Below are 17,570 nucleotides of genomic sequence, written 5' to 3' on the forward strand. Positions count from 1 at the left end.
TGACCTAGCAGATGGTCTTGGTGGGATAGCAGATGGCCTTGGTGCCCTAGCAGATGGCCTTGGTGCCCTAGCAGATGGCCTTGGGGCCCTAGCAGATGGCCTTGGGGCCCTAGCAGATGGTCTTGGTGGGATAGCAGATGGTCTTGGTGCCCTAGCAGTCTCCTGACCCCGTCTCCTGACCCCGTCTCCTAAACCCGTCTCCTAACCCCGTCTCCTAACCCCGTCTCCTAACCCCATCTCATAACCCCGTCTCATAACCCCGTCTCCTAACCCGTCTCCTAACCCGTCTCCTAACCCCGTCTCCTAACCCCGTCTCCTAAACCCATCTCCTAAACCCTATCTCCTAAACCCTATCTCCTAAACCCCATCTCCTAAACCCTATCTCCTAAACCCTATCTCCTAAACCCTATCTCCTAAACCCCATCTCCTAAACCCTATCTCCTAACCCCCTTAGAAATAGCATTTGACATTGCGAATGTCTCCAGTTGGTCAAATGTTTGTTTAGCTATTCCATCCACTACATCCTAAGGGACTTCTGGTCCCCTCTAGTATACTTAAACACGCCCACACACACAGTCCAGCGTATAACTTATCATCCAAACAGTAGGGATAGGATCACATGTTCCTGCTTTCCCTGCTTCCTGTGGTCCCAGGAGGGAGGGAGAGGGGGAGAGAGAGAGAGAGAGGAGAGAGGAGAGAGAGAGAGACAGAGAGACAGAGAGAGAGAGAGAGAGAGAGAAGAGAGAAACAGAGAGAGAGAGAGAGAGAGAGGAGAGAGGAGAGAGAAGAGAGAGAGAGAGAGAGAGAGAGAGAGAGAAACAGAGAGAGAGAGAGAGAGAGAGAGAAACAGAGAGAGAGAGAGAGAGAGAGAGAGAGAGAGAGAGAGAGAGAGACAGAGAGAGAGAGAGAGAGAGAGAGAGAGAGACAGAGAGAGGAGAGAGGGTGTGTATATATATATATATATAAAATACTATCCTATGCATCATGTATTTATTTTTGTTAACATGTTGAAATCAGACGTTGGTAGAACTGAGCATTGGAACGATGCATTAAACAAAAACAAACAAATGTTTTTATAGTATTTTGGGTCCCACAACCCCAAAGCCAGAGTTTGATGACAGCGCATTTTTGTCCTATTAAACCGGTCCCTTGGTGAGAAACCCTCTGGCTCTTAGTTCAGACAGGTCTACTTATACGCACTGGTTTCCTCGGGTCTCCATGTGGCTGCAGGCCTCAAACGATGCATTTTTACTAAGCTGCTAAGTATTCAGACCTCTTGACATTAATCCACATTTTGTTACGTTACAGCCTTATTCTAAAATGGATTTTAAATAACAAAATGTCCTCATCAATCTACACACAATTACAATTAATGCAAATGTATAAAAAAAAATACTATTATACTCCTTATTTATACATCAGTATTCAGACACAGATGAGAAAGATGAACGGAGCAAAGTACAGAGAGATCCTTGATGAAACAGAGAGGTCCTTGATGAAACAGAGATATCCTTGATGAAACAGAGAGATCCTTGATGAAACAGAGATATCCTTGATGAAACAGAGATATCCTTGATGAAACAGAGAGATCCTTGATGAAACAGAAAGGTCCTTGATGAAACAGAGAGATCCTTGATGAAACAGAGAGATCCTTGATGAAACAGAGATCCTTGATGAAACAGAGATCCTTGATGAAACAGAGATATCCTTGATGGAACAGAGATATCCTTGATGGAACAGAGATCCTTGATGAAACAGAGATATCCTTGATGAAACAGAGATATCCTTGATGGAACAGAGATCCTTGATGAAACAGAGATATCCTTGATGAAACAGAGATATCCTTGATGGAACAGAGATCCTTGATGAAACAGAGATATCCTTGATGAAACAGAGATATCCTTGATGAAACAGAGATATCCTTGATGGAACAGAGATCCTTGATGGAACAGAGATATCCTTGATGAAACAGAGATATCCTTGTTGGAACAGAGATCCTTGATGAAACAGAGATATCCTTGATGAAACAGAGATATCCTTGATGAAACAGAGATATCCTTGATGAAACAGAGATATCCTTGATGAAACAGAGATCCTTGATGAAACAGAGATATCCTTGATGGAACAGAGATATCCTTGATGAAAACCTGCTCCAGAGCTCCTCAGGACCTCTGACAGGGGTGAAGGTTCACCTTCCGACAGGACAATGACCCCAAGCGCACAGCCAAGATAACGCAGGGGTGGCTTCGGGACAAGTCTCTAAATGTCTTGAATGGTCCAGCCAGAACTCAGACTTGAACCTGATCAAACATCTCTGGAGAGACCTGAAAATAGCTGTGCAGCGACGCTCCCCATCCAACCTGACAGTTTGAGAGGATCTGCAGAGAAGAATGGGAGAAAATCCCCAAATACAGGTGTGCAGAATGTGTAGAGTCATACCCACGAAGACTCTAGGATTGTAATCGCTGCCAAAGATGCTTCAACAAAGTACTGAGTAAAGGGTCTGAAAAACTTATTTAAATGTGATATTTCAATTTCTTATTTGCAAAAACGTTTATCCATTTAGAATAAGTCAAAACATGTTTTAAAAAGTGGGAAAAGTCTAGGGGTCTGAATACTTTCTGAATGCATTTGGAATTGTTTTAAGAAGGTCATACCAAGGATCGTTAGTCTGATATGGCAGAAAGCTTCAGTTATTGTGAATCTAACTGCACTGTCCAATTACCAGTAGATATTACAGTGATAAAATACCATGCGGTTGTTTACTGAGTAGAGTGACCAACAACAACACGCTTTTATCACAAAAACTGGTTTGACACATTCACCTCCGAAGGTAAATAATGTACTTACCTTCAGTAATCTGGCTCTGACTTGTCTTCTGTTAATTAACCATAAGAAAATAATAGTTTAGACTGCTGTTGTGTTAACTAATCATATGAAACTAGGACACTGCTGTTGTGTTAACTAACCATATGAAACTAGGAGACAACTAATCATATGAAACTAGGAGACAACTAATCATATGAAACAAGGAGACAACTAACCATATGAAACTAGGAGACTGCTGTTGTGTTAACTAACCATATGAAACAAGGAGACAACTAACCATATGAAACTAGGAGACTGCTGTTGTGTTAACTAACCATATGAAACAAGGAGACAACTAACCATATGAAACTAGGACACTGCTGTTGTGTTAACTAACCATATGAAACTAGGAGACAACTAATCATATGAAACAAGGAGACAACTAACCATATGAAACTAGGAGACTGCTGCTGTGTTAACTAACCATATGAAACAAGGAGACAACTAATCATATGAAACTAGGAGACAACTAATCATATGAAACAAGGAGACAACTAACCATATGAAACTAGGAGACTGCTGTTGTGTTAACTAACCATATGAAACAAGGAGACAACTAACCATATGAAACTAGGAGACTGCTGTTGTGTTAACTAACCATATGAAACAAGGAGACAACTAACCATATGAAACTAGGAGACTGCTGCTGTGTTAACTAACCATATGAAACTAGGAGACAACTAATCATATGAAACAAGGAGACAACTAACCATATGAAACTAGGAGACTGATGTTGTGTTAACTAACCATATGAAACTAGGAGACAACTAATCATATGAAACAAGGAGACAACTAACCATATGAAATTAGGAGACTGCTGTTGTGTTAACTAACCATATGAAACTAAGAGGTACAGGGTAAAGCCTTGTCAGTGGTTGGTTATCATAATGTCTTACTCCTATGTGAACCCTACTACTGCTCTCGAAACCTTTCCTCTCCTGCTCGGTCCTTTGTCAGGGAACTAAAAACTAAAAACCGGCCAGCGTCTTAGTTGTCTCAATGGTCTGTATGGGAGATCAGTTTGAAGGAAAACGTGACAAGGCTAGAGGAAAATGTGTGAGTGCCATATTTTTTTGTGTGTGTGTGTGTGTGTGTGTGTGTACAAACAGGAGCGTAACTAAATACGCTCCAACAATGATGATGCAGCCCCACATTTCTGCAGATGGTGGTCATTGTAAAAACCGCAAGACTCGAGGTCGTCTCCACTCATTAAAACTCTCCCCCTCTCTCTTCCCTCTCTCTCTTTCTCTTTCCTTCTCTCTTCCCTCTTCCTCTTTCTCTTTCCTTCTCTCTTCCCTCTTCCTCTTTCTCTTTCCTTCTCTCTTCCCTCTTTCTCTTTCCTTCTCTCTTCCCTCTCTCTCTTTCTCTCCCCTCTCCCCTCTCTCTCTCTCTCTTCTCTCTCTCTCTTTCTCTCCCCTCTCCCCTCCCTCTCTCTTCCTTCTCTCTTCCGTCTCTCTCTTTCCATTTCCTTCTCTCTTCTTCGTCCCCTCTCTCTCTATTTCTCTCCCCTCTCTCTCTCCCCTCTCTCTTTCTCTTTCCTTCTCTCTTCCTCTCCCCTCTCTCTCTCTTTCTCTCCCCTCTCTCTCTATTTCTCTCCCCTCTCTCTCTCTTTCTCTTTCCTTCTCTCTTCCCTCTCACTTTCTCTCCCCCTCTTTCTCTCCCCTCTCTCTCTTTCTCTTTCCTTCTCTCTTCCCTCTCCCCTCTCTCTCTTTCTCTTTCCTTCTCTCTTCCCCTCTCTCTCTTTCTCTCCACTCTCCCCTCTCTCTCTCTCTCCCCTCTCTCTCTTTCTCTCTCTTTCTCTCTCCTTCTCTCTTCCCTCTCTCCTCTCCCCTCTCTCTCTTTCTCTCCCCTCTCTCTCTTTCTCTTTCCTTCTCTCTTCCCTCTCCCTCTCTTTCTCTCTCCTTCTCTCTTCCCTCTCCCCACTCTCGCTCTTTCTCTCTCCTTCTCCCCTCTCTCTTCCCTCTCCCCTCTCTCTCTTTCTCTTTCCTTCGCTCTTCCCTCTCCCCCTCTCTCTTTCTCCATTATCTCTCTTCCCTCTCTCTCTTTCTCTCTCCGTTTCTCCCCTCTCTCTTCCCTCTCCCCTCTCTCTCTTTCTCTTTCCTTATCTCTTCCTTTTCCCCTCTCTCTCTTTCTCTCTCTTTCTCTCTTCCCCTCTCTCTTTCTCTCCCCTCTCCCCTCTCTCTCTCTCTTTCTCTCCCTCTCTCTCTTTCTCTTTCCTTCTCTCTTCCATCTCGCCTCTCTTTCTCTTTCTCTCTCCTCTCTTCCCTCTCTCTTCTCTCTCCTTCTCTCCCTCTCCCCCTCTCTTTTTCTCTCTCCCCTCGCTCTTTCCCTCTCCCCTCTCTCTTTCTCTTTCCTTCTCTCTTCCCTCTCCCCACTCTCTCTTTCTCTCTCCTTCTCCCCTCTCTCTCTTTCTCTCCCCCGTCTCTCCTTTCTCTCTCCTATCTTCCCTCTCTCTCTTTCTATCGCCTGTCTTCCCTCTCTCTCTTTCTCTTCTCCGTCTCTCCTTCCTCTATCTCTCCTCTCTTCCCTCTCCCCTCTCTCTTTCTCTCTCTTCTCTTCCCTCTCTCTCTCTATTCCCTCTCCCCTGTCTCTCCCCTCTCCTCTCCCCCTATCTCTCCTTCTCCCTCTCCTCATCCGTTCTTTCTTCCCTTTATCCAATGACTTAAACACACAGAGACAGGAGGGTTACAACTGGAACATGGAAACCATTTTCCAATCTCCTTAATCCCTCCCAAATCTCTTATTTTATTCTCCCAAATCTCTCCTTTTCTTTCCTCTTCTGACATTCCCTATATTGTTTGTATTTTAGTAGGTCGTCACGCTGGGGAATTGGCGATATCTCTGGTGGTTACCCTCTGTTCTGACTTTCCATCCAATGAGCTGGTCGCTTTTCAGAGAACAAGACTCCATGTTCACTTCCAGGCCTGCCAAACTCAGTTTCTTGCCACTAGAATACCCCAGCTGTCTGGCCACTAAGTCAAGGGTGAAATACCAGAGGAGGGTCTATCTACCAGAGGAGGGTCTATCTACCAGAGGAGGGTCTATCTACCAGAGGAGGGTATATCTACCAGAGGAGGGTCTATCTACCAGAGGGTCTATCTACCAGAGGAGGGTCTATCTACCAGAGGGTATATCTACCAGAGGAGGGTCTATATACCAGAGGGTCTATCTACCAGAGGAGGGTCTATCTACCAGAGGTCTAATATATCAGAGGGTCTATATACCAGAGGAGGGTCTATCTACCAGAGGGTATATCTACCAGAGGAGGGTCTATATACCAGAGGAGGGTCTATCTACCAGAGGAGGGTCTATATACTAGAGGAGGGTCTATTATACCAGAGGAGGGTCTATATACCAGAGGAGGGTCTATATACCAGAGGAGGGTCTATCTACCAGACGAGGGTCTATCTACCAGAGGAAGGTCTATCTACCAGAGGAGTGTCTATCTACCAGAGGAGTGTCTATCTACCAGAGGAGTGTCTATATACCAGAGGAGGGTATATCTACCAGCGGAGCCCTGTACCCAGCCCTGTACCCAACCCTGTACCCAACCCTGTTCCCAACCCTGTAACCCAGCCCTGTAACCCAGCCCTGTAACCCAGCCCTGTAACCCAACCTGTACACAACCCTGTACCCAGCCCTGTACCCAGCCCTGTACACAACCCTGTAGCTAGCCCTTTACCCAACCCTGTACCCAGCCCTCTATCCAGCCCTGGACCCACCCTGTACCCAGCCCTGTACCCAACCCTGTATCCAACCATGTACCCAGCCCTCTACCCAACCCTCTATCCAGCACTGTACCCAGCCCTGTACCCAGCCCTCTACCCAACCCTGTACCCAACCCTATATGCAGCCCTGTACCCTGCCCTTTACCCAACCCTGTACCCAGCCCTGTACCCAGCCCTGTACCCAACCCTGTACCCAACCCTGTACCTAGCCCTCTACCCAGCCCTGCACCTAGCCCTGTACCCAACCCTTTACCTAAACCTGTACCCAGCCCTCTATCCAGCCCTGTACCCAACCCTGTACCCTGCCCTTTACCCAACCCTGTACCCAACCCTGTACCCAGCCCTGTAGGGTCATGGAGATATAGGACCAGGGTCATGGAGATATAGGACCAGGGGTCATGGAGATATAGGACCAGGGTCATGGAGATGACTGAGCTCAGGGTCAGGCTAGAGGTCAGGGGGTGGGGCATGGGAGTAGGTTCTATATAGCTCACAGTGCAATGCGATTTTTGCATTGAATTTAAATGAACATTTTCAATTTTCTTTACGTTATTGGAGTATCACGTCCATACTCTGTGTTAATTGTCTGATCTTTCTCCACCAATCAACACTCACACAGGTCAAAGGTACATGCTGGAGAAAGATCAATGCCCACCGTCATCTTCTCCTGTTTGTTTTTTTGGTTTTTTTTACCTTGTGTGAAATGCTCATGAAGTTGAATTCATTGATTGATTGATCAGTTGGTTGACTTGTTGTTTGATTGACTGATTGATCAATCGATTGGCTGGTTGAAAGGTGACAGAGCCTACCTGTGAGGTGATGAGGGGTTCCTTGTCATCGATGTCGATCAGAACATCGTCACGAGGCGTCTGGACAACCTCCTCTGAATAACACACACAGCAGAAGGTTCGTAACGGTCCACGTGACGTTTCCAGGACAGTGATATGTTTTATGTACCTTCTTTTATCAACAAACAACATATTTTCTTTACAGCCAGTAACTCAACGTACTCCCTTTCATCTCTTCTTCCTCCAGCCCCCTCCCTCCTCTCTCTATCCCTCTCTTACCAAGCTCGTCCTCTTCCTCCTCCCCCTCTTCCTCAGGGGTACAGCGATAGTCCTCCAGGTTCCTGATTGTACACTGTCCCACCACCGGCTTCCTCCCAAACTGTCTGTTGTCAATGATCTTCAGAATGATAGGTGGCATATAAAGCTCCTCACAGGGCAGTCTCTGGAGAGAAGAGGAGAGAGGAGGGGAGAGGAGGGTGAGAGAGGAGGAGAGAGGAGGAGAGAAGAGGAGGGAGGAGGACAGAGGAGGATGTGAGAGGAGGAGAGAGTAGGGGAGAGGAGGAGGGAGGAGGAGAGAGGATGAGGGAGGAGGAGAGAGGAGGAGAGAGAGAGGAGGAGGGAGGAGGAGAGGGGAGGAGGGAGGAAGAGGGGAGGAGGGTGGAAGAGGGAGGAGGAGAGGGGAGGAGGGAGTAGAAGAGGGGAGGAGGGAGGAAGAGGGAGGAGGAGGGAGGAAGAGGGAGGAGGAGAGAAGGAGAGAGGAGGAGAGAGGAGGGAGGAGAAGAGGGGAGGAGGGAGGAGAAGAGGGGAGGAAGGAGGAGAAGAGGGGAGGAAGAGGGAGGATGGGAGAGAAGGAGAGAGGAGGAGAGAGAAGGAGAGCGGAAGGGGAGGAGGTGGGAAACATCAAGGTGAAGAGATGGTCAATTGAGAGAGGAGACAGGGATTGAGAGGGGAGACAGGGATTGAGAGGGGAGACAGGGATTGAGAGTGAGAGGGGATTGAGAGGGGAGACAGGGATTGAGAGGGGAGACAGGGATTGAGAGGAGAGACAGGGATTGAGAGGGGAGACAGGGATTGAGAGTGAGAGGGGATTGAGAGGGGAGACAGGGATTGAGAGGGGAGACAGGGATTGAGAGTGAGAGGGGATTGAGAGTGAGAGGGGATTGAGAGGGGAGACAGGGATTGAGAGGGGAGACAGGGATTGAGAGGGGAGACAGGGATTGAGAGGGGAGACAGGGATTGAGAGTGAGAGGGGATTGAGAGGGGAGACAGGGATTGAGAGGGGAGACAGGGATTGAGAGTGAGAGGGGATTTAGAGGGGAGACAGGGATTGAGAAGGGAGACAGGGATTGAGAGTGAGAGGGGATTGAGAGGGGAGACAGGGATTGAGAGTGAGAGGGGAGACAGGGATTGAGAAGGGAGACAGGGATTGAGAGTGAGAGGGGATTGAGAGGGGAGACAGGGATTGAGAATGAGAGGGGAGACGGGGATTGAGAATGAGAGGGGAGACAGGGATTGAGAGATGTGAGACGGGGATTGAGAGTGAGAGGGGAGACGGGGATTGAGAGTGAGAGGGGAGACAGGGATTGAGAGTAAGAGGGGAGACAGGGATTGAGAGTGAGAGGGGAGACGGGGATTGAGAGTGAGAGGGGAGACGGGGATTGAGAGTGAGAGGGGAGACAGGGATCCCCCTCAGATTTGATATGCTGTGTAACTGTCTAAACAGAACATCAGTACGCTCAGCCAGCCCAGGAACACGTGATCACATGTCTAAGACTGGAAATGTTATTAAACAATGTTGTTTACGTTATCTACACAGCTCCATGCGGACTCATCCAGGACGAGCATCCTCATCACCACGCCTGACCTTTCGGAGGGAGATGTTTTGGGCAAACTGAGTCAGAGTATGTGCTGCTGGCTGAGAATGAAGTGAGAAGGGCACAGATAAGATACTTTTTTTGAGATGGCCTTTATTAAAATAAGTTTAGCTTGTTTCAACGGTAATTGTACGGCTGTACTCTGTACATGTGGTGTTGGAAGTCCTCAGGATCATTCCTATTGGTCAAACAGATACCTTACACCATTCTCTTTCATTATTTGTTATTCTTATTTATTTATTTTTTTAAAACTGCATTGTTGGTTTCGGCGCATGTGACAAATAAAATGTGATTTGATAAATTAGAAGTACTGAGTGAATGAAGTCTGTCTATTGTGGTTAGTTGATTAAGATCAAACTCTGAATGAAACCACATCATAGAGGACCTCGTTAGAGACGGAGCCGGAGGAATGAGGACCGTTACGGAGGGTCTCTCTCTGCCTGATGAGGACTGTTGCGGAGGGTCTCTCTGCCTGATGAGGACTGTTAGGGAGGGTCTCTCTCTGCCTGAAGAGGACTGTTACGGAGGGTCTCTCTGCCTGATGAGGACTGTTAGGGAGGGTCTCTCTCTGCCTGAAGAGGACTGTTAGGGAGGGTCTCTCTGCCTGATGAGGACTGTTACGGAGGGTCTCTCTCTGCCTGATGAGGACTGTTATGGAGGGTCTCTCTCTGCCTGATGAGGACTGTTATGGAGGATCTCTCTGCCTGATGAGGACCGTTACGGAGGGCCTCTCTCTGCCTGATGAGGACTGTTAGGGAGGGTCTCTCTGCCTGATGAGGACTGTTATGGAGGGTCTCTCTGCCTGATGAGGACTGTTAGGGTGGGTCTCTCTGCCTGATGAGGACTGTGTCCCAAATGACAACTTATTCTCTACACAGGGCTCTGGTCAAAACCTTAGCACTGTGTTGCCCATAGACATTCAATCTCTCTCTCTCTCTGTTCTGGTGAATGATGACATCTATTGTCACAAAAAAACATTCTGTGGCAGACTGCACTAGAATCGAATAGTCCCAGCGATATGCAACTTTTCAGGGAAGTCAGGAACCAATACACGCAGTCAGTTGGGAAAGCAAAGGCTAGCTTTTTCAAACAGAAATGTGCATCCTGCAGCTCTAATTCCAAAAAGTTTTGGGACACTGTAAAGTCCATGGAGAACACGAGCACCTCCTCCCATCCGTCCATTGCTCTGAGGCTAGGAAACACTGTCACCACCGATAAATCCGCGATAATCGAGAATTTCAAGTAGCATTTCTCGACGGCTTGCAAATGCTTTCCTCCTGGCTACCCCAATCCCGGCCAACAGCTCAGCACTCCCCATAGCTACTTGCCTAAACCTCCCCAGCTTCTCCTTCACCCAAATCTAGATAGCGGATGTTCTTGAAAGAGCTGCAAAGCCTGGACCCGTACAAATCAGCGGGGCTAGACAATCTGGACACCCTCTTTCTAAAATTATCTACTGCCATTGTTGCAACCCCTATTACCAGTCTGTTCAACCTCTCTTTCATATCGTCCCAGATCCCAAAAGACTGGAAAGCTACCGTGGTCTTCCCCTCTTCAAAGGGGGTGACACTCTAGACCCACAGTTGAAGTCGGAAGTTTACATACAACTTAGCCAAATACATTTCAATTCAGTTTTTCACAGGTCCTGACATTTAATCCTAGTAAAAAGTATATTTCTTAGGTCAGTTAAGACCACCACTTTATTTTAAGAATGTGAAATGTCAGAATAATAGTAGAGAACTAATTATTTCAGCTTTTCTTTCTTTCACCAAATTCCCAGTGGGTCAGAAGTTTACATACACTCAGTTAGTATTTGGTAGCATTGCCTTTAAATTGTTTAACTTGGGTCAAATGTTTCTGGTAGCCTTCCACAAGCTTCCCACAATAAGTTGGGGGAATGTTGGCCCATTCCTCCTGACAGAGCTGGTGCAACTGAGTCAGGTTTGTAGGCCTTCTTGATCGCACACGCTTTTTTCAGTTCTGCCCAAACATGTTCTATGGGATTGAGGTCAGGGCTTTGTGATGGTCACTCCAATACCTTGACTTTGTTGTCCTTAAGCCATTTTGCCACAACTTTGGAAGTCTGCTTGGGGCCATCGTCCATTTGGAAGACCCATTTGCGACCAAGTTTTAACTGATGTCTTTAGCTGTTGCTTCAATATAGCCACATAATCTTCCACCCTCATGATGCCATCTATTTTGTGAAGTGCACCAGTCCCTCCTGCAGCAAAGCGCCCCCACAACATGATGCTGCCACCAACGTGCTTTACAGTTGGGATGGTGTTCTTCGGCTTGCAAGCCTCCTCCTTTTTCCTCCAAACATAATGATGATCATTATGACCAAGCAGGTCTATTTTTGTGTCATCAGACCAGAGGACATTTCTCCAAAAACTACGATCTTTGTCCCCATGTGCAGTTGCAAACCGTAATCTTGGTTTTTATGCCAGTTCTGGAGCAGTGGCTTCTTCCTTGCTGAGCGGCCTTTCAGGTTATGTCGATATAGGACTCATTTTACTGTGGATAGAGATTTTTTTTTTTTTAAACAACAAAGAATAAATTAACGTGAAGTTCGTAGCGCACATAGGCACTAAACCAAAAGGAAACAATATCTCACAGGTGGGAAAAGATCCCCAATTAGAGGCAGCGATCACCAGCTCCATTTGGGAACCATACTCACACCAACATAGAAATTCTAGACTAGAACATCACCTTGTCACTCTCTGACCTATTGCAGGTTATGTCGATATAGGACTCGTTTTACTGTGGATATAGATACTTTTGTACGTGTTTCCTCCAGCATCTTCACAAGGTCCATTGAGGTTGTTCTGGGATTGATTTTCACTTTTCGCACCAAAGTACGTTCATCTCCAGGAGACAGAACGCGTCTCCTTCCTGAGCGGTATGACGGCTGCGTGGTCCCATGGTGTTTATACTTGCGTACTATTGTTTGTACAGATGAACGTGGTACCTTCAGGTGTTTTTTTCTGAGGTCTTGGCTGATTTCTTTTGATTTTCCCAATATGTCAAGCAAAGTGAGTTTCAATGAGTTTGATGGTAGGCCTTGAAATACATCCACAGGTGCACCTCCAATTGACTCAAATTATGTCAATTAGCCTATCAGAGGCTTCTAAAGCCATGACATCATTTTCTGGAATTTTCCAAGCTGTTTAAAGGCACAGTCAACTTAGTGTATGTAAACTTCTGACTTCAACTGTATATCCATCCTGACCTGCCTTTCTAAGGTCTTCGAAAGCCAAGTTAACAAACCGATCACCGACCATTTCGAATCCCACCGTAACTTCTCTGCTGTGCAATCTGGTTTCAGAGCTGCTCATGGGTGCACCTCAGCCACGCTCAAGGTACTAAACGATATCTTTACCGCCATCGATAAAAGACAGTACTGTGCAGCCGTCTTCATCGACCTGTCCAAGGCTTTCGACTCTGTCAATCACCATAATCTTTTTGGCAGACTCAACAGCCTTGGTTTCTCAAATGACTGCCTCGCCTGGTTCACCAACTACTTCTCAGATAGAGTTCAACGTGTCAAATCGGAGGGCCTGTTGTCCGGACCTCTGGCAGTCTCTATGGGGTGCCACAAGGTTCATTTCTCGGGCGGGCTCTTTTCTCTGCATATATCAACAATGTCGCTCTTGCTATGGGTGATTCCCTGATCCACCTCCACGAGGACGACACCATTCTGTATACATCTGGCCCTTCTTTGGACACTGTTAATTAACCTCCAAACGAGCTTCAATGCCATTACAACTCTCCTTCCATGGCTTCCAACTGCTCTTAAACGCAAGTACAACTAATTGCATGCTTTTACAACCGATCGCTGCCCGCCCGACTAGCATCACTACTCTGGACGATTCTTAGAATATGTGGACAACTACAAATACCTAGGTGTCTGGCTAGACTGTAAACTCTCCTTCCAGACTCACATTAAACATCTCCAATCCAAAATTAAATCTAGAATTGGCTTCCTATTTTGCAACAAAACTTCCTTCACTCATGCTGCCAAACATTCCCTCATGAAACTTACTATCCTACGGTTCCTCGATTTCAGCGATGCAATTTACAAAATAGCATCCAACACTCTACTCAGCAAACTGGATGCAGTCTATCACAGTGCCATCCGTTTTGTCACCAAAGCCACATATACTACCCACCACTGCGACCTGTATGCTCTCATCGGCTGGCCCTCGCAATATATATTCGTTGCTGGACCCACTGGCTCCAGGTCATCTATAAGTCTTTGCTAGGTAAAGCTCCGCCTTATCTTAGCTCACAGGTCACTATAACAACACCCACCCATAGCACGTGCTCCAGCAGGTATATCTCACTGTTCATCCCCAAAGCCAACATCTCCTTTGGCCGCCTTTCCTTCCAGTTTTCTGCTGCCAATGACTGGAACGAATTGCAAAAATCGCTGAAGTTGGAGACTTATATCTCCCTCACTAACTTGAAGCATCAGCTATCTGAGCAGCTAACTGATCGCTGCAGCTGTACATAGTCCATCTGTAAATAGCCCACCCAATCTACCTACCTCATCCCCATATTGTTTTTATTTACTTTTTTGCTCTTTTGCACACCAGTATCTCTACTTATACATTATCATCTGCACATCTATCACTCCAGTATTAATTTGCTAAATTGTAACTACTATGACCTATTTATTGCCTTACCTCACGCCATTTGCACACACTGTATTTAGACTTTTCCTATTGTATTATTGTATGTTTGTTTTACTCCATGTGTAACTCTGTGTTGCTGTCTGTCACACAGCTTTGCTTTATCTTGGCCAGATCACAGTTGTAATTGAGAACTTGTTCTCAACTAGCCTAGCTGGTTAAATAAAGGTGAAATAAAAAATAAAATTGACATACTGTAGTGACATATTGTTGAGTAACACTGATTCTACATACTGTAGGAAAATATTGTTGAGTAACACTGATTCTACATACTGTATGAACATATTGTTGAGTAACACTATTTCCTGTAATCGAACACTGGGAGGTCATTAGTCTCTTGTTGATTCTAGTTCTCAGTCAAACTAAGTTTAGGAGTGTAGAGGCTAGTGAGGAAGGTAGTGTGTAAGGGGCTAGGGTGAAGGGTAGGAGTGTAGAGACTAGTGAGGAAGGTAGTGGGTAAGGTTTAAAGCCTAGTGGAGGGTTTGGAACCAGGTCTTACCACGTCTATTAAGAGTGTGTTGATGTCGAAGTTGGGTTTCTTCTTTGTAGATCGTATGACGCAGGACTGAACCATGATGCCTCCACATTCCACCTGCAGGCTGGGAGAGGTAACGCTAGCTAGCTGGAAGCTCTTCAGGTTACGCACTCCCCATGCCAAGATCTGGAGAGGAGGAGAGGAGAAAGAATGGATGGAGAGAGAGAGAGAGAGAGAGAGAGAGAGAGAGAGAGAGAGAGAGAGAGAGAGAGAGAGAGAAGGAGATTGAGAGAGAGAGAGAGAGGAGAGAGAGGGAGAGAGATAAAGATAGAGATAAAGAGAGAGAGAGAGAGAGGAAAAGGGATGGATGGAGAGAGAGAGAGAGAGAGAGAAGGGTATCTAAGTTACCTATATAGAACAGGTTTGATACCGTGAGGAACCATGTAGATGTTGCAGTAGTAGTATAGTAATAGTAGTAAAGTATTATAGGGGTATAGAAGTATAGTGCAGTAGTAGTATAGCGGTGTAGTACAGCAGTAGTATAGTATCATATCATAAGTATCATAAGTATCATAAGGTAGTATTATAGTATATCACAGTAGCAGTACTATAGTAGTATAATGCGATAGTATTATTAGTAGTATAGTACTTTAACAGTGTTACCAGTTGAAGTATAATACAGCAGCTGTATGGAAGTATAGTAGTATTATTAGTAGCATAGCAGTACCAGTAGTATAGTAGCACCAGTATAGTAGCATTAGTAGTAGTATAGTAGTGCCAGTAGTACAGTAGTACCCGTAGTAGTATAGTAGTATTGGCAGTAGTATAGCAGTCGTATACTAGTACCAGTAGTATAGTAGCACCAGCAGCAGTATAGTAGTATTAGTAGTAGTATAGCAGTATTGACAGTAGTATAGTAGTACCAGCAGTAGCATAGTAGCATAGTAGTATTGGTAGTAGTATAGCAGTACCCGTGCGAGTATAGTAGTGTTAATATTAGTATTGCAGTGGTACCAGTAGTATAGTGGTATTAGCAGTAGTATAGTAGTACCAGTAGCAGTATAGTAGTATTAGCAGTAGTATAGAGGTAGTATTAGTAGTATAGCAGTACCAGTAGTATAGTACTACCAGCAGTAGTATAGCAGTATTGGTGGTAGTAGTATAGTAGTACCACTGGTACAGTAGTACCCGTAGTAGTATTGGTAGTAGAATAGTAGTAGTATACTAGTACCAGTAGTATAGTAGAACCAGTAGTAGTATAGTAGAATTAGCAGTAGTATAGTGGTATTAGTAGTAGTATAAGTAGTAGTATAGTAGTACCAGTAGTATAGTAGTATTAGCACAAGTATAGTAGTACCAGCAGTAATATAGTAGTACCAGTAGTATAGTAGTATTAGCACTGGTATAGTAGTACCAGTGGTAGTATAGTAGTATCAGTAGTAGTATAGTAGTACCAGTAGCAGTATAGTAGTGGTAGTAGTAGTATAGCAGTATTAGCAGCAGTATAGTAGTGCCCATAGTAGCATAGTAGTATCAGTAGTAGTATAGTAGTACCAGTAGTATAGTAGCAGTAGTGTAGTAGTATTAGCAGCAGCATAGTAGTATTAGTAGTAGTACCAGTAGTATAGCAGTATTGGTACTATAATATTATAGTACAGTAGTAGTTTAGCAGTCATATAATATTATAGTACAGTAGTGGTAGTAGCAGTGTAGTACAGCAGTATTATTAGTTGTAGTATAGTATAGCAGTAGTATAGTACAGTAGTAGTTTAGCAGTCATATTACAGTAGTAGTATAGCACAGCAGGAGTATTAGCAGAAGTATAATACAGTAGTATAGTAGTATAGTACAGTATTAGTAGAGGTTGTAATATAGTGTCGTGGTAGTATTAGCAGTAGTATAGCGATATAGTAAAGCAGTAGTATTAGTAGCAGTATAGTACAGTAGTAGTATGACAGTATAATACGGTAGTATTATAGTATGGCATAGTGGAAGTATTAGTAGTACAGTAGTATAGTACAGTAGAGCACAGTAGTAGTATTACTAGTAGTACAGTACATTAGCATGGTTACTAGTAGTGATATAGTGGTAGTAGAGTATAGAACAGTAGTAGTATTAGTGACAGTATAGTATTATTAGACAGCAGTAGTAGTGCTAGTAGTATTATAGTAGTATAGCGCCATAGTAGTATAGTATATTAGTATGTTACAAGTAGGTGTATAATGGTAGTATATGACAGCGGTAGTAGTATATAGTACAGTAGTAGTATTAGCAGTAGCGTAGTACAGTAGTAGCATTAGTAACAGTATAGTGCTATATGAGAGCAGTAGTAGTATAGTACAGTGGCAGTAGTAGTACTTGTAGTAATATAGTAGTATATGGCAGCAGTAGTATTAGTATTAGTATAGCACAGCAGTAGTATTAGTGGTAGTATAGTATTAGTAGTAGTATAGTACAGCAGTAATACTAGTAGTAGTATAGTAGTATAGTACAGTAGTAGCATTAGTAGTAGGCGTACTACAGTAGCAGTAATAGTATAACAGTATATGACAGCAGTAGAAGCATAGTGCAGTAGTAGTATTATTATTAGTATAATAGTAAAATACAATTGGAGTATAGTACAGTAGTAGTTGTATAGTACAATAGTGGTACCAGCAGTATAGTACAGTAGCAGTATAGTACAGTAGAAGTATTAGTGGTAGTATAGTACAGTAGCCGTATTAGTAGCAGTATAGTAGATTAGCAGTATAGCACAGAAGTATTATTGGTGGTAGTATAGTACAGTATAGTACAGTAGTAGTATAGCACAGTAGTAGTATTAGTGTTAGCATATTAGTATAGAACAGTAGTAGTATAGTACAGTACTAGTGTTAGCGGTAGTATGGTACAGCAGTAGTATTAGTGTTAGCATATCAGCATAGAAAAGTAGTTGCACCGTACAATAGTAGTATTAGCAGTAGTATAGTACAGTAGTAGTATGGTACGGTAGTAGTATTAGTGGTAGTATAGTACAGTAGTAGTATTAGCGGTAGTATGGTACAGTAGTAGTATGGTACAGTAGTAGTATTAGCGGTAGTATGGTACAGTAGTAGTATGGTACATTACTAGTATTAGCGGTAGTATAATACAGTAGTAGTATTAGCGGT

The 17,570-nt window shown here is 44.3% G+C and overlaps 1 protein-coding gene across 2 annotated transcripts in view; it reads right to left on the reverse strand.

Moving 5' to 3' along the window:
• Positions 1–6,883: 6,883 nt before the first annotated feature.
• Positions 6,884–17,570, reverse strand: part of LOC118962848 (dysferlin-like) — a 37,471-nt gene continuing 26,784 nt past the window's right edge. Inside the window, exons 11-13 of one of the 2 annotated variants that reach the window (XM_036974670.1) lie at positions 14,449–14,610; positions 7,664–7,826; positions 6,884–7,479 (exon numbers count right to left, since the gene is read on the reverse strand). In XM_036974670.1, coding sequence (XP_036830565.1) covers positions 7,304–7,479; positions 7,664–7,826; positions 14,449–14,610 — 501 coding nt within the window. In that variant the 3' untranslated portion in view covers positions 6,884–7,303. The remainder of the gene's footprint in view (positions 7,480–7,663; positions 7,827–14,448; positions 14,611–17,570) is intronic. The other variant, XM_036974669.1, reaches the window with a different exon arrangement.

Source organism: Oncorhynchus mykiss, unplaced genomic scaffold, assembly GCF_013265735.2.
Source record: "Oncorhynchus mykiss isolate Arlee unplaced genomic scaffold, USDA_OmykA_1.1 un_scaffold_807, whole genome shotgun sequence".
Lineage (NCBI taxonomy): Eukaryota > Metazoa > Chordata > Actinopteri > Salmoniformes > Salmonidae > Oncorhynchus > Oncorhynchus mykiss.